At 41.8% G+C, this 22,496-nt stretch overlaps 1 protein-coding gene across 1 annotated transcript; it reads right to left on the bottom strand.

Moving 5' to 3' along the window:
* Window positions 1-1,222: 1,222 nt before the first annotated feature.
* CNEP1R1 (CTD nuclear envelope phosphatase 1 regulatory subunit 1) lies at window positions 1,223-20,100 on the bottom strand. The gene is made up of 6 exons (XM_044256196.1): window positions 19,997-20,100; window positions 18,855-18,926; window positions 15,871-15,944; window positions 11,690-11,799; window positions 11,510-11,564; window positions 1,223-2,586 (listed from the first exon to the last, which is right to left on the bottom strand). The coding sequence occupies exons 1-6, from the start codon at window positions 20,019-20,021 to the stop codon at window positions 2,545-2,547; spliced, it is 378 nt and encodes a 125-aa protein (XP_044112131.1). The 5' UTR covers window positions 20,022-20,100; the 3' UTR covers window positions 1,223-2,544.
* Between the last annotated feature and the right edge of the window lie 2,396 nt (window positions 20,101-22,496).

Genomic DNA, 22,496 nt, shown 5'->3' on the forward strand with positions numbered 1-22,496 from the left:
GGCTCAGATCATGATCCCAGGGTCCTGAAATCAAGCCCCGCATCAGGCTCTCTGCTGATGCCCAGCAGGCTGAGCCTGCTTCCCCATGCCCCTCTGCATGCCTCTCTACTTGTGATCTGTCAAATAAATAAAAAAGAAAAAGAAAAAGAAAATAGAAGTGCTTCATGATGCAGACAAGATGTGCTCCCAATGTTTAGAGGATAAAAGAAATGATACTCGGTGCAAAAGTATATAGAAAGTGTAGTCTGAAGTTTCTGTGGTTTCAGCAGGAGGAAATGACAGGGGAGCTGTCAGGGCTGAGGACAGAACATCTGTCAGCCAAAACAATTCTTAGCCCAGTCTCTATAAAATGTCAATCAAGGGATGCCTGGCTGGCTCAGTGGGAAGAACACGTGACTCCTATTTTTAAGTTTTTATTTATTTGACAGAGAAACAGCAAGAGAGGGAACACAAGCAGGGGGAGTGGGAGAGAGAGAAGCAGGCTTCCCGCCAAACAGGGAGCCTGATGTAGTCGATCCCAGGATCAGGACCTGAGCTGAAGGCAGACACTTAACGACTGAGCCACCCAGGCGCCCCTATTTTCTTTAGATTTTTATTTATTTGTTTGAGATACAGAGGGACCGTGAGTAGGGGAGAAGGGCAGAGGGAGAAGCAGACTCCCCACTGAAGTGCCTGACCCAGGATTCAATCCCAGGACTCTGGGATCATGACCTGAGCCGAAGGGAGCTGCTTAACCACCTGAGCCACCCAGACACCCCAATAATTAAAAAATAAAACGTTTTGAGGCAGGGGCATGAGTGGCGGGGGTCGGGGGGAGCGTAGCAGACGGAGAGGGAGAGCAGACTCCCCACTGAGCATAGAGCCCAACTCAGGGCTCAGTCCCGGGATCGTGACCAGAGCCGAAGGCAGACGCTTAACCAACTGAACCACACAAGTGCCCCAAGAATCTACATTCTTAATGATCACATTCTAATGGCTCCTGAGTTGAGTATCCCCCCCCCAACACACACACCAACAGTTTTTCAATCTGAGTCAAGAAACTTGGACTCTGGTGCTAGTTCTGTCTTTAATGGCACAGTTGTTGAGTGTCTACCTTCTACTAGACAGTTCAAGTAAGTGACCTCATCTGGAACTAATCTGTATCTGACACATGTATTGTGCTTTTTAATCTTAAGTGCTACAGACTTTCTATGAATCGAGGAAAAAAAAGCCCAGTCGCTAATTATATATAAAGTATTTATTTTTATGCACATATTTACCTACAAAATTTACAGACAATCAAACTGTGCCGAATACATGGAGTACCCTCTGATGACTTCGTAGGAGCAGAGAGGGTCTTATTGCTGCAGTTTCAAGAATAAAATCTCAAACATGTCAAAGCCAAGATGGACAGTTAAGTTAAATGGTAGCCTTGTTAAAAAGTTTTTGTCCTGTGAGTGAATTTTCAGCTTCATGTTAAATGGAATTTAAAAGACTGCTCATGAAATAATTTAAACCTTTTCAAAATCATCTAATAAACAGGTAAAAGGCACCTCCAGTTCTTTAAAATATTTACAGCAATCCCAATAGTTTAAGATTAAGGGCAATTATAGTACAGGTGGCTAAAATGCATACACAGTATGTCATTAACACTCTCGGAACAGTGAGAATTGTAGACTCTAGTTTGGGGCGCCGCTCCCAAGTCACCCCGTGATGGAGCGGCGGATCAATTACACCCGTGCAACACTAGTGTAACAACACGCCAACCGCGGCGTTAAGATCCAATGATCTAAAACAAGGACTATCAAATTCCCAGACAGTACATAATTTATAACTAAACTTGTATATTCAGAAGCCTTTGGAGTGTTCTTAAAATTATTAAAAAAAAATATAAAGTATATTTAGCATTGAAGGAAAACAACAAACTGGAAATGGTTACCATGAGAGTGGTTGAAGTTCACTATCTGGTTTAACAAAAATGGTTTCTCAGAATATCTATAATTTCTCACAACATAATGGAGATGAGTCTTTCTCAGTTTACACTCGATCCGATGTTTTTCTTGCATTATGATTAGAACAGAGGGGTGTAAGAATGAAAGGCACAGCTATACACAATAGCTGGGTGTGAAGAGCCATGGGGCGGCCAACGGATGCTCCCACGATACTGGTGCAGGAGAACAAAGTCCACGGAACGCTTCCCTCTTTGACATTGGCATTGATTTGCTATTTACAGTAGTTTGCAAAAATACATTATAAAAACTGGATGAGGTTCTGTTTCTAAGTTTAACTTAGTAACATACAGACATACTTCATCTGCATAAGTCTCTGCAGGGTCTGAAGTACTAAAGTGACACTAATACTGTAACACAGATAATCAAAGGTACCAAGCACGGGGGAGACGAGTCATCATCATCGAGATCATCTGGGTAAATATTGCACACTTCTTGTCAGTTGTTGCTATGACCTTCACATATCCAACTGTAAAAGGAATCCTTTATGGCTTTTTGCTGTATCACTCATTTGAAGAAAGGCTGTTTTAGGTCCCAGAACAATGAGTGCAGATTGTCACTGAACATGAGGCCTAGGTTTCAAAATGAGTTTTCCTGTCTGTAAAAATGAAGGAAAAAAGTTTTTCAATACACAGTTCCATTAAAAACATCACCACTTATCCATAAGCCTTGAAGTACATTTGAGGGTACCAGAACATCCTTTATATGAAGTTTAAATATTTTTAATATACGTATTTTTTAATTTATTTGACAGACAGAGATCACAAGTAGGCAGAGAGGAAGGCAGAGAGAGAGAAGGGAAAGGAAAGCAGGCTCCCTGCTGAGCAGAGAGCCCGGTGCAGGGCTCGATCCCAAGACCCTGGGATCATGACCTGAGCCGAAAGCAGAGGCTTTAATCCACTGAGCCACCCAGGCGTCCCTAAATATTTTTTTAAAGATTTTATTTATTTGACACAGAGAGATCACAAGTAGACAGAGGCAGGCAGAGAGAGAAAGAGAGAAAGGAGGAAGCAGTCTCCCTGCCAAGCAGAGAGCCCGATTCGGGACTCGATCCCAGGACCCAGAGATCATGACCCAAGCCGAAGGCAGAGGCTTTAACCCACTGAACCCACTTTAACCCAGGCGCCCCAATATATGAAGTAAAATTAACCAATGAACAGTTATGTTTTCCAAGTTTTGTGTGGAGTTTTCTTCCTAAAATCTTCATTATTAAGATTTTATTTATAGGGGCGCCTGGGTGGCTCAGTCGGCTAAGCATCTACCTTCAGCTCAGGTCATGATCCCAGAGTCCTGGGACTGAGCCCCGCATCAGGCTCCCAGCTCAGCGGGAGCCTGCTTCTCCCTCTCCCTGCCATTCTGCCTACTTGTGGACTCACTTGAGCTCTTTCTCTCAAATAAATAAAATCTTTAAAAAAAAAAAAAAAAAAGGATTTCATTTATATATTTGACAGAGAGAGAGAAAGAGCACAAGCAGGAGGAGTGGCAGGCAGAGGGAGAAGTAGACTCCCTGTGGACCAGGGAGCGCCATGCAGACCTTGACCCCCAGACCCAGGATCATGACATGACCTGAGCCAGAGGCAGATGCTTAACAAACCCAGGCATCCCTAAAATCTTCATTACTTTAAAACAACCCATTTGGAGTGCCTGGGTGCCTCAGTCAAGCGTCTGCCTTTGGCTCAGGTCACAATGCCAGGGTTCTGGGATCAAGCCCTGCATTGGGCTCCCTGCTCAGCGGGAAGCCTGCTTCTCCCTCTTCCACTCCTCTTCCTTTGTGTTCCCTCTCTAGCTGTCTCTCGCTCTCTGCCAAATAAACAAATAAATAAATCTTATAAATAAGTAAATACATAAATAAACAAAACAATTTGATGAACTCCCTGTCCACTGGCTACCTAAAAATTTGCCAATCAATCCTATAAATAAAATCCCAACATGTATAAATCCATGCTCCTTGTCAAATGGAATTTATAAAACATAAGTATATGTATCTGAGCAAAAACATTTTTCCTTCACTAACATTAAATTTTTACTTTCAGGTGAAAATGTAAACCAATGATTGAGCACTAGACACTTACACACTGCTGATGTTCAGTGTAAGTAGATGTAACTCTTCTGTAAGGTCAACTGCCCCCCCCTTCTTTTAAGCAAGCTCTAGTGGTGGCTCCGTCGGTTAGGTGTCTGCCTCTGGCTCAGGTCATGACCCCAGGAGTCTGGGACCAAGTCCACTTCGGCCTCCCTGCTCAGCAGGAAGCCTGCTTCTCCCTCTGCCTACTACTCACCCTACTTGTGCTCTCTCTGACAAATAAATAAAATCTTTTTAAAAACTTAAGAAACAAATAAATATATAGTTCTAGGGGCACCTGGGTGGCTCAGTTGGTTAAGGGTCTGCCTTTGGCTTGGGTCATGATCCTGGGATTGAGCCCTTCTCCCTCTCCCTGCCACTCCCCCTGCCAGTGTTCATTCTCTGTCAAATACATAAATAAATAAACCTTTAAAAATAAAGTAAGCTCTACGCCCAACATGGGGCTTGAACTCACGTTCCCAAGATCAAGAGTTAGATGCTCCACTGACTGGGCCAGCCAGGTGCCCTGGCCCAACTGTGTTATTTACCCAAAGAAAAGGTACATGCCATATAGTTCAAATAACTCCATGTTTGGGAGTTCACCCGAAGGACACAAGCACAAAGCTGTACATAAAGATGTTATTAATTTGGGCACCTAGGCGAGTCAGCTGGTTAAGCGACGGACTCTTGGTTTCAGGCCATGTCATGATCTCATGGGTTGTGACATAAAACCTTGCACTGGGTTCTGAGCTCAGCAATGAGTCTACTTGAAAAATCTCTCCTTCTGCCTCTATCCAACTTGTGCTTCCTTGTGCATACTCTAAAATAAAAAAAATGTTACTAATTCTTCCATTCAACATTTACTGAGTGTTTGCTATGGGCCAGGTCTTGTGGGATCCAAGAATGAACTAGACACACTCCCTCATCCTCCTGCAGCTTAAGTTCTGGCAGAGAATGTACAACATATGCAGTATGGAAACTGCAAACAACTGTATGACCAACAGGGCATTATATCATGAGTTATCCATAAAATAGGGCAGTGTGTAATTAAACAAAATGGAAGATCCTCCCGCTTTTTGAAACAAAAAACAAAATAAAACAAGACTCCATGCCCAACATGGAGCTCATCATGAGGCCTGAATTCATGAACCTGAGATCAAGACCTGGGCTGAAATCAGGAGTTGGACACCAAACGGACTAAGCCACCCAGATGCCCCAAAACAGAAGACCTTAACTGGTATAGTGTAGATTAAAAGCCCAAGACTTTGCACGTGGTTCATGTCCAAGAAATGGTGGCTTTTTTTTTTTTAAAGATTTTATTTATTTATTTGACAGAGAGAGATCACAAGTAGGCAGAGAGGCAGGCAGAGAGAGAGGAAGGGAAGCAGGCCCTCTGCCAAGCAGAGAGCCCGATGCAGGACTTGATCCCGGGATCCTGAGATCATGACCTGAGCTGAAGGCAGCAGCTTAACCCACTGAGCCACCCAGGTGCCCAAATGGTGGCTCTTAAAGCCTAATACTGGATCAAAGAAGCAGATCTGAAAACTCCGTAATACCTAAGAAGCAAATGAGAATGGGCAACACAACATAAAACATCTTTGGTTGGTGAGACTCTAGGTGGTTTCATTAATATTTTGTTATTGTGATTCTTGGGTTAAAATTGCTGTCAAGATTCTGATCACAAGATTCTCACTTTAACTTCATTTTTAGCCATTTAAATTTTGGTATATCCCTGGTAATGTTCGTAGAACTTTGATGCTAATTTTTTCACTGTTTTATTGAGGTATAACTTATATACAGTATATAACATATACTGCGTGGGCGGCTCAGCCAGTCAAGTGTCCAACTCTTGATTTCAGCTTACGTCATGATCTGAGGGTCATGAGATTGAGCCCCGCATCAGGCTCAGTGCAGAATCTGCTTGAGGTTCTCTCACTCTGCCTCTCCCCCTGCATGTGTGCTAACGAAGAAAAAATCTTCACACACACACACACACACACATATATGCCCACAGAGGCACCACCCCATTCACACTACAGAGATCACCACCACCCAGAAAGTTCTTCCACATCCCCTTCTGGTCAATGGGAGCCCCACTCCTGAAACAGACATAACTACTTCCCATAAATTTTGCCTATCTCTGGTCTTTAAACACATGCAATCAGAGAGTAAGTGCTCTTTCGCATCTACTTCTTTCACTCAATGTGCTTCTGAGATTCATCCATGTTATTATGTTCCAGCAGTCTATATGGTTTTATACTATTACGATACACAATACACAGTATTCCACTGTGTAAACAGACCACTATTTGTTTCACCCAAGGTTTCTGTTTTTTTTTTTTTTTTTAAAGATTTTATTAATTTGACAGAGAGAAATCACAAGTAGGCAGAGCAGCAGGCAGAGAGGGGGAAGCAGGCTCCCTGTCGAGCAGAGAGCCCGATGTGGGACTCCATCCCAGGACCCTGGGATCATGACCTGAATCGAAGGCAGAGGCTTAACCCACTGAGCCACCCAGGCACTCCCCAAGGTCTTAATCTATTTTAAACTACATGAAAAGACATTAATGTAATTTATTAAAAAACCAAATACATAAAACCTGTATGACTCAGTCAGTGAAGCATGACTCTTGACCTTGGGGATATGACTTTAAACTCCATGTTGGGTACAGGATTACTTAAAAAATAAGTAAACAATTTAAAATGTTTCAAATATAGATAAGCTAAAATTCTTCCTTCCATTTATCTCAAATTCTAGCCCTCTTAGAGAAGAAAACAGTTTTAGCATGAACTCTTCCAGACTGGGTTCTATGATTTACATCCACATATATAAATAATAAAAAATCTGATGTTTCTGAGCCATCTGGCTCAATCGGTTAAGTGTCCAACTCTTGGGTTTCGACTTGGGTCATGAATTTGGGGTCATGAGATCAAGCCCGAGTGTCAGGCTCTGTGCTCAGCAGGGAGTCTGCTTGAGATTCTCTCTCTCCCTCAGCCCCTCCTCCTTTCTCCCTAAAATAAAATAAATCTTTATTTATTTATTTTTTTAAGATTTTATTTCTGGGGTGCCTGGGTGGCTCAGTGGGTTAAGCCTCCGCCTTCGGCTCAGGTCATGGTCTTAGGGTCCTGGGATCAAACCCCACAATGGGCTCTCTGCTCAGCAGGGAGCCTGCCTCCCCCTCTCTCTTTGCTTGCCTCTCTGCCAACTTGTGATCTCTATCAAATAAATGAGTAAAATCTTTAAAAAAAAAAAAAATTTTATTCATTTGATAGGCAGAGATCACAAGTAGGCAGAGAGGCAGGTGGGGGGAGGGGGGGGAAGCAGGCTCCCCACTGAGCAGAGAGCCCAATGCAGGGCTCGATCCCAGGATCCTGGGATCATGACCTGAGCTGAGGAGAGGCTTTAACCCACTGAGCCACCCAGGCGCCCCATAAATAAATCAAACTTTAAATAAAATCTGGTGTTTCTAACATGCTAAAATATTTGAAGGTAAAAAAATATGACTTGGGATTTGTTTCAAAATAATCTGATGGAGGAAGGTGGGCAGGGGTACACATGAAATAAGAATGGCCATGAGCTAATTATTGTGGACACTGACCAGTGGGACACAGTTTACTATACTCTCCATTTTTTGGTCTGGAAATTTTCATAATTAAAACTTTCTTACAGGGGACACCTGGGTGGCTTCGTGGGTTAATGCCTCTGCCCTGGCTCAGGTCATGATCCCAGGGTCCTGGGATCGAGCCCCACATGGGGCTCTCTGCTCAGCGGGGAGCCTACTTCCCGCTCCCCTCTGCCTGCCTCTCTGCCTACTTGTGATCTCTGTCGAATAAATAAATAAATAAAATCTTTAAAAAAACCTTTCTTACAGATGAAGATGTGATCCACACACACAAACCGCATGCACGCTGGAGTATTATTCAGCCACAAAAAAGAATGAAATCTTGCTATTTGCACTACACAGACAGAGCTCGAGAGTATAATGCTAAGTGAAACAGAAAAAGACAAATACTGTGTAATTTCACTCATATGTGCAATTCAAGAAAAAATAAAAACAAGCAAAGAAAAAAACACAAATCAAGAAAAAGACTCTTAATTACAGAGAACAAACTGATGATTACAGGAGGGGAAGTGGGTGGGGGGACGGAGGAAATAGATGATGGGGATTAAGGGGTGCCCTTGTCATAATGAGCACACAGTGATGTAAAGAAGTGCTGAAATTACTCTATGGTACACCTGAAACTAATATAACACTGTATATTAACTATACTGGAATTAAAAAGAAAATGGTACTAGGGAAAAAAAACTGAAAAACTTAAAAAAAAAATCCCAAACTGAGTATATCATCTAATAATTTACTTCTTGCACTTCACATTATGCCCTGCAGAGCCTTCCATGGCCATACTGACAGATTTACTTGTGGTTTCCTACAATGTGGCTATACCTAAGCCTATTTTACCATCCCCTAATTGGGAAATGTAAAGCTGGTTTCCATTTTTTCCCTACTGCAAAGCATGTTGCAATAATGACCTTGTACCTGCCTCCTTATGTGCATGTAACTAATGGTCCCCACCAAGAGAGATGGAGAGAAGTAGAATGGTTAGGTCATGAGGCATGCCAATTTTACATTTTACAGGAATGATGAAAACTGCCCTCTAACATGGCTATCTCAGTGTATATTCTCAATAAGCAGTGCATGGGTTCATCTACTTTACCACAGCACTGGACTTTTAATTTCTACCAATGTAAAAGTAGGTAAGACAAATGAAAACTCAGCTTTAGGGGGACCTGGGTAGCTCAGTCAGTTAAGCATCTGCCTTGGGCTCAGGTAATAATTCAGGATCCTGGGATCAAGCCCTGTGATGGGTTCCCTGCTCAGTGGGGAGTCTGCTTCTCCCTCTCCTTCTGCTTCCCCCCAAGACCCTCCACTCATGTTCACTCTCACTCTCTCTTAAAAAGAAAAAAGAGAAGAAAAAGAAAAAGATAACTCAGTTTTACTGTCCATTTCCCCAATTACAAATGAGGCTATCTGTAGTCCCATTTCTGTGAGATGACTTAGCTCTTTCCACATTTCAAAGGTACTATTTATCTTTTTTTATTGATTTTAATAGGTCTTTATTTTACATTCTATCTTCTATTAGATATCTTGCCAATACTTTCATTTTATATGTATTTTTTTCCCAGTAATCTCTACACCCAACGTGGGGCTCAAACTCACAACCCTGAGATGAAGAGTCACATGCTCACCGACAGAGCCAGCCAAGCGCCCCACAAACAATTTCTTCTAATCACTGCTCGTTTTCTTGCCTTTTGCTGTATGAGATTTTCAAATGTTGGTGCAATTAAAGGTATCCTCTTCCATGATGGTTTTTTGTTCTGAGCCTTAAAAAGGTTTTCTACATCAAGATCATAAACATATTCATCTCTGGGGCACCTGGGTGGCGCAGTGGGTTCAACGTCCAACTCCTGGTTTCATGTCAGGTCATGATCTCGCGCTCCATGTCAGGCTCATATGGAGCAGGGAGTCTGCTTGGGTTTCTCTCTTCCTCTACCCTTCCCCCAACTCATGTGTGTGTGCATGTTGTATGACTTATTATACTAATAAAGAAATCTTAAAAAACAAAAACCATTCATATATACTTTCCTCTAATGCTTATGAGATAGGTATGTCTTTTTAAATATATTTAAAACTTTATCTGGAATTTAATCTTTTTAATTGATGTGAAGAAGAGATCCTAATTCATATTTTTCTCAAATGAAAAGCCAATTACCTCAACATTATTAGCCCATTTCTCCCCTTGACTTGAAATACTATACTTATCCTCTAATTTTTAAAAAAATGAGTGTTTAGTCTTTATTCTCTTCATTGATCTAGTGGCCTTCCTGGCTTAGTATCTTTTTTTTCTCTTTATTCTTATTTTCTATACTGGATAAGTATTATTTGAAGTTTTTTTTTTTTTTAAGATTTTATTTATTTATTTGACAGAGAGATCACAAGGAAGCAGAGAGGCAGGCAGAGAGAGAGAGAGAGAGAGAGGAGGAAGCAGGCTCCCTGCCGAGCAGAGAGCCTGATGTGGTGCTCGATCCCAGGACCCTGAGATCATGACCTGAGCCGAAGGCAGAGGCTTAACCCACTGAGCCACCCAGGCGCCCCTATTTGATAGTTTTTTTAACTTGAAGGTAAAAATACCTTTATAAATAAAACAAGTGAATCAAACCCGTGAGATACTCTAGTATATCAACACATGATTAACTTTTAAAAACAGTCAGGGGGCGCCTGGGTGGCTCAGTTGGTTAAAGCCTCTGCTTTCGGCTCAGGTCATGGTCTCAGGGTCTTTGGATCAAGCCCCACATCGGGCTCTCTGCTCGGAAGGGAGCCTGCTTCCTCCCTCTCTCTCTGCCTGCCTCTCTGCCTAATTGTGATCTCTGTCTGTCAAATAAATAAATAAATTCTTTTAAAACAAACAAACAAAAAAACAGTCGGTTTGGGGGCACCTAGGTGGCTCAGTGGTTAAGTGTCTGCTTTCAGCTCAGGTTATGATCCCAGAGTCCTGGGATCAAGCCCAGCATCAGGCTCCCTGCTTGGTGGAAGGCCTACTTCTCCCTCTCCTACTGCCCTTGCTGTGTTCCCACTTTCACTGTCTCTCTCTCTCTTTGCCAAATAAATAAATAAATAAAATCTTAAAAACAAATCATAAGACATATCATGATTCTATGTCATTAAGATTAAACTGGGGGGAGGGGTGCCTGGATGGCTCAGTCAATTAACCATCTGCCTTGGGCTCAGGTTGTGATCCCATGATCCTGGATTGGAGCCCCACAACAGGCTCCCTGCTCAGGGGGGAGCCTGCTTCCCCCTCTCCATCTGTTCCTCCCCACTGCTTGTGCTCTCTCTCTAAAATAAATTAAAAAGAAAAAAGAAAAGAAAGATTAAACTGGGGGTACCAGGCTGGCTCAGGAATACAGCATGTGACTCTAGATCTCAGGGTCATGATTTCAAGCCCCATACTTGGCATACAGCTTACGTGTTAAAAAAAAAAAAAAAAAAAAGATACGGTCAACTCTACCAGTTGACCTGTATGATATGAGAGATCATTAGATGCATCTCAATTTCTGAGATATAAATATAGGTCTTAGGATCAATACTATAAGGAATATCTCCACTATTAATCCATGAAGACAATTTTTTTTAAAGATTTTATTTATGTATTTGAGAAAGAATGAGCACAAGCAGGGTGAATGGGCCCGAGGGAGAAGCATACTCCCGGCTGAGCAGGAAGCCTGATGTAGGACTTGGGGATCCCTAGACTCCGGGATCATGACCTGAGCCGAAGGCAGACACTTAACCGACTGAGCCACTCAGATGCCCCATGCAGACAATTTATTAATGTCTGCTTTCTTTAAACCAAAACATTTCAGTCCTTTCATGCACATCTACAATTTTCTAACGTAAACAATACTCACATCATCACAAGACATGTTGTATTCTGCTAATACAGTTCGACATCGAGCAGCTATGCTGAAAAAATGTGGTCAAAGGAAAATTTATCATATGAAGAATAAGCTTTTAAAACAACACCCAGATGATCAAAAAGGTGCTTTAATTTCATTCAGAGAATAAAAGTAAATTTTGGTAAAGGATACATTGATGGTGCAACGACCCTCTTGTGTATTCCGGCAAAGAACAAGCCTATTAGAGTAATACAGCTAATAGTGAAAAATGGGTGATTCCATAAAGATGTGAAGAAGGACACCTGGAAAAGAAGAGTTTGAAATATAAAAATGTTCAGAATCTCAGAACAATACTAATTTTTACCTCCCCACTTATGCATAAATATACATAGGATTTTAATCATCTGATATATGAGGATTTGAAGAATTTAAAATAATCCTAGTTCTGTTTTGCTGTGCCGTAAAATAAAACCAGTTCTCTATTTTCTATCTTTAACATAGCAAGATAATATAGCAATATTCCCTCCATCAATTTCAAAGACTTTAACCATTAAAAATTCATTCTTATAATCAAAAACCATCCTACCAAAATGTTTACTAAACTCTCCCTAGTAAAAAAAAAAAAAAACAATTTAAAAAGCAGATTGAGAGACATCTGACTGGCTCAGCTAGTAGAGCATGTCTCTTGACCTCCCTCAATAGTCATGAGCTCGAGACCCATGTTGGACATAAAGATTACATACACACAGACACACACACACACACATACAAAAGCACAAGACTGTAAGCACCACAGGAGTAGACGTGGTCTTGTGCATCTCTGTTCTTCCAGTATCTGAAATAGTGCTTGGCAAATGTACATGCTCAATTAATACTGCTGAACAAGTGAAGATAATTTCTAGTCTGAAGTCAATGAAAACACAAGTCAGAAGTGATATAGTTACTCTCCCCGTTGAAAAGCCAGTGGGTTAAGCCGCTGCCTTCGGCTCGGGTCATGATCTCAGGGTCCTGGGATCGAGGCCCGCATTGGGCTCTCTGCTCAGCAGGGAGCCTGCTTCCCTCTCTCTCTCTGCCTGCCTCTCCATCTACTTGTGATTTCTCTCTGTCAAATAAATAAATAAAATCTTTAAAAAAAAAAAAAAGAAAGAAAAGCTTCCTTTCTTTCTGAAAATAAATAAATTGGAAAAAAAAAAAGAAAAGCTTCCTTTCAGGACAGGGGCAGCCTCTACCATTCATAACCTGGTCCCAGTCCAACCATTTCCTGCTGCACCGACATACATGCTACCGTACTCCTCCTCTCCTACATGGCCCCAGAAGATTCAGCTCCAGTATAATCCTCCCCTCGCTGTGGAAGCAAAAAGTGAGTTTCATTTTGAAGCTACTGAGAATTATTGATTTTTAAAGATTTTATTTATTTAGGGGCGCCTGGGTGGCTCAGTAGGTTAAAGCCTCTGCCTTCGGCTCGGGTCCTGATCCCATGGTCCTGGGATCGAACCTCACATCGGGCTCTCTGCTCAGCAGGAGGCCTGCTTCCTCCTCTCTCTGCCTGCTTCTCTGCCTACTTGGGATCTCTGTCTGTCAAATGAATAAATAAAATCTTTAAAAATAAATAAATAAATAGATAGATAGATAGATAAATAAATGGACAGAGGACACTCAAGCAGGGAAAAATGATTAGTAGCTACCTATAAAGAAGGTAGGTTTAGGGGCACCTGGCTGGCTCAGCCAGAAGAGCATGTGACTCCTGATCTTGGGGTTGAGAGTCTGAGCCCCATAGGGGGCACAGAGATTACTTAGATAAAACTTAAAAAAAAAAAGGGGGGGGTGGGGCAGTGCCTGGGTGGCACAGTCAGCTGAGTGTACAACTTAGATTTTGCTCAGGTTGTATTTTCAGGGTTGTGATCAAGCCTTGTGTTGCCCTCAGTTGGGAATGTGCTTAAGATTCTCTCTCTCTCTGTCCTTCTCCTCCACCACTTGTCGTGCTCACTTTCCCTCTCTCTCAAATTAAAAAATAATAATAAAAAAAATAAAAAGAATGAGCATTTAAGAGAAAGAGCTAATTTCAGATCTAGGCATAAGAGATGACAGCAGGAAATAAGACAACAGGAGTATATAAGACAAGAGTCTAGGATCCAGGACTGAAACAAGAGTGGGCACTGAAGCCAGACTACTGGGGGGATAGCACTATAGTTTGAAAGAGGAAAAAAGATGTGTTTAGAGTCTGGAAAAAGAAATCCAATGGACTAGGAACTAAATGGGAGCAACAGAACTAAGCCAAAGGCATCTATACTCCACTCTTATACACCAAGAGATGCATACATACTTCAAGACCAAGAACTAAACTTACAAAAAAGAACAGGCAGCTGGCCTAGTACGCTACTGGTTAAATAAATTTGTCAAATGAAGAAATGAGAGACTGACAACATCAGAAGGGAGGAAGCTCCCAGAAGGATGAAATTCTGAAAAGGTTAATAATCCAGAGGAATGTCTTCTTAAAACCTTCAAGGAGAGTTTAATTCCCACAGGCCAGCTAGATTTCACGTGGCCTGCACAATGTAAGCACATGTAGTGTCTTATACGTTAATTTTAATTAGATCAGTCAACATCGCCCTTCTTTCCTCCACAGCAATCTAAATACAGTTCCCCCTTTAGATCAGGCATTCATGTACTTTCTCTAGCTTGCTCTATTCCTTTTCTCCTTGGATTCTTCCAGATAATCACGCACTGGCTTTTGAGTTTGCAACTCCTGCTAGAGACAATTGCTTTTAAAACTCCTATCAGCTTTGAGGTTATTAAATACTGAAATCTAAAGAGCTAACCCTTAGGCTAAGTTATATTCTCACCTAATTTAGAAAATTACATTAACTACAGAGTTTTGGGTCTATTTCAAATTACATTTAATTCTGTGTTTTATTAAGATCTCAACTAGCTGAAATCAGCTTATATTTTTCCCAATTAGAAGTCAGATTCATTTCCCAAGATAGACCTTTTCAATCTTCTTGCCAGCCTCCTCACTCTTCCCCTGAAGATGAACACCAAGCAGAGGCTTAAGAGCAGACTTTTATAAATGAACACACAAGAGAGTTTCCTATCTGCCATAAAAACCCCTCTATTAATGTAAAATTCCATCACCAGTCTCCCCTACCTCCTATTCTTTTATATCTCCACCCCAACGGATAAAGCCAGGGAGACTACACGCTAAATAAACCCCTGGATGCCTAAACTGCCATCTGGATGGCTGACAAAAGCTTTGCTATTAGGTTTTTCTTCTGTATAAACCAACAGGTTATAAATAAAGCTACTGGAAGCAGTCTACCTAATTACAGTTTAAAAAGCGATGTGGGCTTGAAATTTGAGAAAAATTAGAACACCACTATTACCTAAATAAAGCTGCACTGAGGCAAAAAAAAAAAAAAAAAAGTAAATCACTGAAGTACTGGACACGACTGCTTCTCTAATAAAAAAAACTGTTTGAAATTAAGGCACAAGTTAGTGGAAAGAAGTAGAATTCTGAGAAACATTCTATCAGATTTGATCAAAAGGATGCTTCCAGAAATAACATTATGAAATCTTTTATTGCATTCGGTATAGGGATGTTCTTGTACAGTGCCCAATGGGAGTTCTCTCAGGGTTTCCTATATTAAATTTCAGGCAGGAAATTTTTTAAAGATAAATGCGGAGAACAAAATCTTTGCTAGCTTATGGAACTCATACATGTGTTCTTTTCAAAGAGAAGGAAAACCATGGAACCAACTGTGACTTTATGGATTAGGTAACTCAGAGAATAATTTACAACTCAGTTCTGGCAAGCGTGGTGGCCCATATGACCTTGTCTGTGACCTGGTTTCCTTCCTTTGACCCTCTATTCTAATCTTTTTTTCTCCCCCCCTCAATCTTGATGTTTTATTACATTAAAATTTTGCTGTTTTATCATGTTTCCTGTGAAGACATTTCAAATGCTTTGTGGCATGATGAAAGGTACTACCAAATTTAAGTCACAGAAGAAAATGAAATTTTGTAATTTTTAAAAGCTGACACAGATGATATTAAATGAACAAAAGAGAATACAATTTCTATACTGAAATAAGTACAAATTATGAATATGAAATGTAGAAAGATACGTAAGAAGTTCAGAAATGAGTAAGTAGTGTAAGTGGGTGTTTCTTAGGTCTTTTTCCCTGTAAAAGATATTTAATCTACAACACACAACCAAAGTTTTTCTTAACCAAATTAATAAAAGGCATGTATTTAATATAATTATTAATGTCACTACTAGTAATAATAGGTAGCATTTGGGTAATACTTTACAATGAACAAAGCACTGTTACATTATCTCATTTAATCCAGTAAAGATTTTAAATCAAAACTTCTACCTTTTGTGTCTCGGGATCTATTAACCAGTTCCAGGCACCAGTAGCTGTGCAGACAGATACCACTATAAGAAGCACTGATGAAAGATAAACATGAAATTAGTAAGGAAATAAGCTGTTAATATATTTATATAATACCACCAGGTCCTAATCAATGAAAGCCAAAGGATGCAGCACTTTATTAAATGGAAAATACATTTGACTGAGGAATTAGGAAACTTGCTGTATGACTCTGAGGAATTTTCTTACATACTATGAACCTTAGTAATTGAGAAAGATATTATTCCCATTATTACTTTAGGCAGAACTTACCAAGATCAACAAATTAAAAGCAGTAGGAACTTTTGACATGCTCTGTGCTGATTTTGCAGATCCTACAAATTCAAATTAAAAAACAAAAACACCTCTCATTTTCTACGTAAACAAACCAAACAATGACTCCTTTATGAATGCAATGAGAATCCTGGTTAGAGGATTCTTCCTTTAAACAACAGCTGCTGAAACGGCTGGTTATCAAGAATGTGGAGCACACTGATCAGTGTCAGGTTTTCTTCAGAGACTTAAAGGAAGTTCAGGGTAGAAATTACTGATGATAGAACTCAGAAAACTTTCTCCTCACTAAGCTAGAATTATTTTAGGAATTCTAAATAGATCCTAAACAAAATTCAAGAATGAATGATACAGAGGTGCCTGAGTAGCTTCACTGGTTCAATCTGTGACTCTTGCTTGATCTCAGGGCTGTAGGTTTGAGCCCCAAGGTAGATGTAGAGATTACTTAAAAATAAAATCTTAGGGGGCGCCTGGGTGGCTCAGTGGATTAAGCCTCTGCCTTCGGCTCAGGTCGTGATCCCAGGGTCCTGGGATCGAGTCCCACATCGGGCTCTCTGCTCCACAGGGAGCCTGCTTCCTCCTGCCTCTCTGCCTAGTTATGATTTCTCTCTGTCGAATAAATAAAATATTTAAAAAAAAAATCTTAGGGATGCCTGGATGGCTTAGTCGGTTAAGCAGCTGCCTTTGGCTCAGGTCATGATCCCAAGGTCCTGGGATCGAGTCCCACTTCTGGCTCCTTGTTTAGTGGGGAGCTGCTTTCTCCCTCTGCCTGCAGCTTCCCCTGCTTGTGTGTTCTCTCTCTCTCTCTCTGACAAATAAACAAATAAAATCTTCTAAAAAATGTTTAAAAAAATAAATAAAATTTTAAAGAAAAAAAAGGAATTAAAAAAAAAAAGGAGTAAGTGGTACTACTAGAAAATAATAAAGGGGCACCATGACCTAGTTAATATTCTGGATATCAAGGTACTGTCCTTAAGTTAGGACACATATAGTTTTAAAATATAAAGACCAAGATTCAAAGAGCAATGGAAACATAAAACTTTACCTAGAATTCCTGGTGATTTACTTTTACAAGTGGCAAATCACAGGAAAACAATCTCATTTTAGGTATTTAAGAACAGAATCAAAATTTCAGAATTACATTTTCAGAACAGATTAAAAATTTCTTATAATGCTGTATTTCCAGTAAGAAATACGTCATACTACACAGATTTTTCTTTTGAAAAATGAAGCAGGGGTGCCTGGGTGGCTCAGTGGGTTAAAGCCTCTGCCTTCAGCTCCGGTCATGATCCCAGGGTCCTGGGATCGAATGTGGGCTCTCTGCTCAGCGGGAAACCTGCTTCCCCCCCCCCCCCCGTCTTCTCTGCTTGCCTCTCTACCTAATTGTACTTGTGATCTGTCTCTCTGTCAAATAAATAAATAAAATCTTAAAAAAAAAAAAAAAGAAGCAAAAGCAAAATCAAACCCACTGGCAGGGACTCAAACACATATTTTTCGCTGGTACATTAACCAAGCTAATGTCATTTGTATGTAAGCACTGAGACCATGAATCACAGAAAAAGTAATGAATATTCACTCTATTATAAGATACCACAGCATCATAAACATTTTAAAAGATTTTCAAGTAGCAGTGAATTAAGGTTTTAGGGGTAATTCCTCCCTTAAGCCAAAGAACCTGAGAAAATCATTACTTGTAAATTCTGACCAACCAGAAGTCTCACAGCATACACACAGAACTTTGCAAATAGATCGAATAAAAATACCATGAAAAATCCTGACCCAGAAAAAGGCTCCTAACTTCAACAGTGCTCTCTGAATTATACTTTGAAATAAAACATGTGCTGTTGTACTTCCTTATTGGCAGGAATTAAATTTCAGTAACACATGTCCAAGAAACTAAAACCGGTCCCAACGTAAGTTAGCAAAGCATTTTGTTTGCTGAGGTCATCATTTACATATTTATCTGCATTTCCTAAGTATTTCCATGGGGCAATAACCATTTTTTCGAACCCTATTTTACAGTACTCATGACATTTTGAAAAGCCAGTTGCAAGGTGAATTTGTTTGCCAGGATAGGCTGCAAAGCAACACATTCCTTGTCTGCTAAAATCGACCAAAGCTGATTTCATAACCTTTGAAGGCGTATGTTAAATATGATTTTCCTCAACAGAATTTTATTTCGATAGTTTGTAGGCAAATTGTAAAACTGCTAAAGATCCTCCTGAAGTTTTTGTGTGTCGTTTATCAATATTGTTAATACTTAATAAAAAGAAGTGCATGTGTTTTGATGGAAAAATGAAAACCCAACCATATGAAATATTGTCCTTTTAGTAGAGCCACTTCCTTTCCTTAAAGATTTCTTTGGCGGGGGTGCCTGCTGGCTCTGTCGGTAAAGCCTGCCACTCTCCATCTCAGGGTTGTGAGTTCGAGCCCCACAAAGGCTGTAGTTAAAAATAAAATCTTAAAAACTTTTTTCTTTAGGATGCGTTGGTTACTAAGTTAAAAAAAACTCACACGCTGTCAGAACACCAAGGAAATCTTATGGTTTAGTAAAGCATTTGTTAATCAATGAGTTTACACAAAAGCAAATCATTGCCAGGCAGAGAGAAAAGTACCAACGGTCAGTTTATTTTCCAAAGAAACGTTCAAGAACTTACTTCTCCAACGTCCAGTGGCAGGTTGCAAACAATGAATATATTCTGTAAGTCTCCTCTCAAAAGCCTTGAGATCTAGGTAAAAAGATTTCAATTTTCCAATTGAGCCACTCTTACTAGTTTGCATCCATTAAGATGAAATTTTAGATACTCTAACTGCTTCAGGTCTTACACACCAACTTACATGTATCACTGCACTGTTTACTTCGTTTACTAGGACAGCTTTAAGCACTTGACAGAAACATTACGTTTCTTTAATTCCAATTTCACATATAAGGAAACTGGCTGGTTCACTTTTAGGAGCTTCGTAAAATGGTATGTGGAAAATCAGCAGCAGCCTCAGCCGGCGCCAAAAGCTAGAATTTTGGGGGTTGCAAATAAAAGGATCAGAATCAGGTCGAGTTTTAATTCTGCCGGAACCAAGAACCTTCTACTAGAACAACCTCTTCCCTAACATCAAAGTCTTCGAGGTCTCTTTGACCGCAACGACCCGATTCCGATTTCTAGCCTTTCTGTGTAACTAACCGCTACGCTTCGCGTCCGGTCTCCCTGGGTTTCTGATTCGGCTAACGGGTGGGTGTGGAGACACTCCCCTTTCCTCCCACAGAATGGGTTACAGGTGACCCACCGGGCATTACCAGTGCTCAAGCGCGGAGGCCTTCAGAAAGGGGCGTCCAAAGGGAGGGAGCGAGGTGGGCTATCTTCCCCCAATCGAGTCTTTTAAAGTTTAAAAGGAGACCAAGCCACTCCCTTCCTGTGACAGTAAACCAGAAACCACAGCGGGAATTACGGGTCCATTTCCCGGGGCTCTCGAAATAAAATTAGGCTTATTAGCATACACAAACCGCAAAATGCGAAATGCCTGTTAATGAATAAAAAATAAAAGTTGCCCAGACTAGGGGCTCCCGCTCTGAGCTGGGGGGATGGGAGAGCTGACGCAACGTCCCCCAGCGCCCGCGCAGGCCAGGCGCGCGGGAACCAGAGTCCGGCCGCCTCCGGCCGCCCCGAGGCCCCCGCGGCCCCGGCCCCTTCAGTCCATCCTTCGCGGCCTCCTCTCCCCGGGGCGGGGTCTCCGCGACTCTAGCCCCTCCAGCTTCCGGGAGGAGCCCGGGACCTGCCCGGGCGACCCAGGAAGCCCACTCTACCTTCCGCCTGCTCCAGCGAGTTCATGTCGGGCGGCAGCTCGGGTCACCGCCGCGGGCCCGTCCGCATCGCAGCTCCGCGGCCCCCGCCCGGCCCGCAACGCCAACTCCCACCTCTAACCGCTTCCCTCCGCCCCTCACCGTCGCACCGCCCCTTGCCTACACCCGCTGCGGTCATTGGGCATCTCTGCCAGACCCGATAACTAAGACGGCTTTCTATTGGTTAACTCCCGCACGGGCCTCGGGGCCTAGCGTTGGACGGTCTGCCGGAGGGACCAAGACCTGCCGGCGGCCGGGCTGGTGTAACGCTGGCGCCGCCTCCTGCCCCGGGGAGGAACTGCAGGCTGTCGGAGCCAATTCGCTCGTAAGTGTATATTCTTAGTTTCCTGCCTGGTTCTTTCACTCCTCAAATATTTATTGAGCGCCATTTACCTTCTGGGCAGTGTTCTGGTTACTGACGAGGGGTAAAGAAATAAAGGAGAAAAAAAAAAAAAAGAAAGAAAGGAGCTAGCTCTTCCCTCTAGGACTCGAGGGGATACAAAACCAATGAAAACCCAAATGATGCATTTAGGTTAGAGTACCTCTTTCCTTGAAAGCCTTACTTAAGGAAGCATTTCTCCCTTGGTTACTTTATTTTTTTTTTTTAAAGATTTTATTTATTTATTTGACAGAGAGAAATCACAAGTAGATGGAGAGGCAGGCAGAGAGAGAGAGAGAGAAGCAGGCTCCCTGCTGAGCAGAGAGCCGGATGCGGGACTGATCTCAGGACCATGAGATCATGACCTGAGCTGAAGGCAGCGGCTTAACCCACTGAGCCACCCAGGCGCCCCCCTTGGTTACTTTTTTCTCATGTTACCCAATTTTCCCAAAGTTTACCAACTTTCATAAATCATAAATAAGGCAAAGAAAGTATGACTACGTTTATATTTAGTTAAAATGCTTCTTGCTAATTTCCTTGTGGTCATTCACTCATTCAAGAACTATTTATTGGGAGATGTTCTAGGCACTGTGTTTTAGCAGGATACACTTATGAGGGGCGCCTGGGTGGCTCTGTGGGTTAAAGCCTCTGTCTTCCGCTCAGGTCACGGTCCCAGGGTCCTGGGATTGAGCCCCAAATCCGGCTCTCTGCTCAGCAGAGAGCCTGCTTCCCCATCTCTCCCTGCTGGCTTCTCTGCCTACTTGTGATCTCTCTCTCTCTCTCTGTCAAATAAATAAAATCTTAAAAAAAAAAAAAAAAGATACACTTATGACCAAGACAGAGGAGATTCCTGTCTTATTAGAGCAAGATAGAGGAGATTGCTTTCCCATTACAGCAGGTGATAAATATGCAATAAGTAATGCGACTCTTGATCTTGGGGTGCTGAGTTGGAGTGTGCCCCTAGGTGTTAGGCGTACGGTTTACTTAAAACACACACACACACACATATGCAAATAAGTAATTGATTTCAGATAAAGATAGTTGTGTAAAGGAACTAACAGAGTAATTCCATATGATAAGCCAAAGGAGGAGTAAATAAGTAAACAAACAAACAAATTTTTTTAAAGATTTTTTTTTTTAATTTATTTGTTAGAGAGAGAGAGAGAGACAGAGCACAAGCACAGGCAGACAGAGTGGCAGGCTAGAGGCAGAGGGAGAAGCAGGCTCCCTGCCGAGCAAGGAGCCTGATATGGGACTCCATCCCAGGACGCCAGGATCGTGACCTGAGCCGAAGGCAGCTGCTCAACCAACTGAGCCACCCAGGCGTCCCAACAAACAAACAAATTAAAGCCATAAGTCAAACTCTCCATTTTCACTTCTTGATCAATGCTCCATTTCTCCATCACCAACTCTTGTTAATCACCCTTCCCTTTGGGACCCAATAGTGTTAGAGAATGGTTATTGAATATCTGTTATATTACAGACTCTCCTGGGCAAGATCCTGGGGAGGTGAGGAGTGAGACAGATGGCTGAATAGGACAGTCCAAAGCACTGTGATAATGGGAGCTTTGCTAACTTGCCTTCGAAGGAGACCTGATGGGGCACGTGGTGGGTTCCGTAGGTGGAGCCTGTGACTCTTGATCTCAGTTTGTGATTTTGAGCCCCATATGGGGTGTAGAGATTACTTAAATAAACGATTTAAAAAAAAAAAAAAAAGCAAGACCTGCTAATTGCAGGTTAGCCTGTTTGCCTGATGGGGTAAGCAAGTTTCTATTTCTAGCAAGAATTTGGGACAACAGGGGCGCCTGGGTGGCTCGGTGGGTTAATGCCTCTGCCTTCGGCTCAGGTCATGATCCCAGGGTCCTGGGATCGAGCCCCGCATCGGGCTCTCTGCTCAGCAGGGAGCCTGCTTCCTCCTTTCTCTCTCTGCCTAGTTGTCATCTCTGTCTGTCAAATAGATAAATAAAATCTTTAAAAAAAAAAAAAAAGAATTTGGGACAACAGAAGGAAGACCAAGGACTACCTCCTGGGTACTCCCTCTCCTCTTTCATTTTCAACTGTGCTCAAATAAATGTTGAACGTGTC

This window comes from Neovison vison, chromosome 7 (assembly GCF_020171115.1).
Source record: "Neovison vison isolate M4711 chromosome 7, ASM_NN_V1, whole genome shotgun sequence".
Taxonomy (NCBI): domain Eukaryota; kingdom Metazoa; phylum Chordata; class Mammalia; order Carnivora; family Mustelidae; genus Neogale; species Neogale vison.

Excerpts from the sequence above, each read along its gene's own strand:
- CNEP1R1 (XM_044256196.1), bottom strand. The coding sequence starts at position 20,021 with ATGAACTCGCTGGAGCAGGCGGAAG. Across the intron at positions 18,927-19,996 it reads CTCGCTGGAGCAGGCGGAAG|ATCTCAAGGCTTTTGAGAGG; the intron begins GTAGAGTGGGCT and ends CTTTTTACCTAG. Across the intron at positions 2,587-11,509 it reads ACAACATGTCTTGTGATGAT|ACAGGAAAACTCATTTTGAA; the intron begins GTGAGTATTGTT and ends TCATTTTTACAG.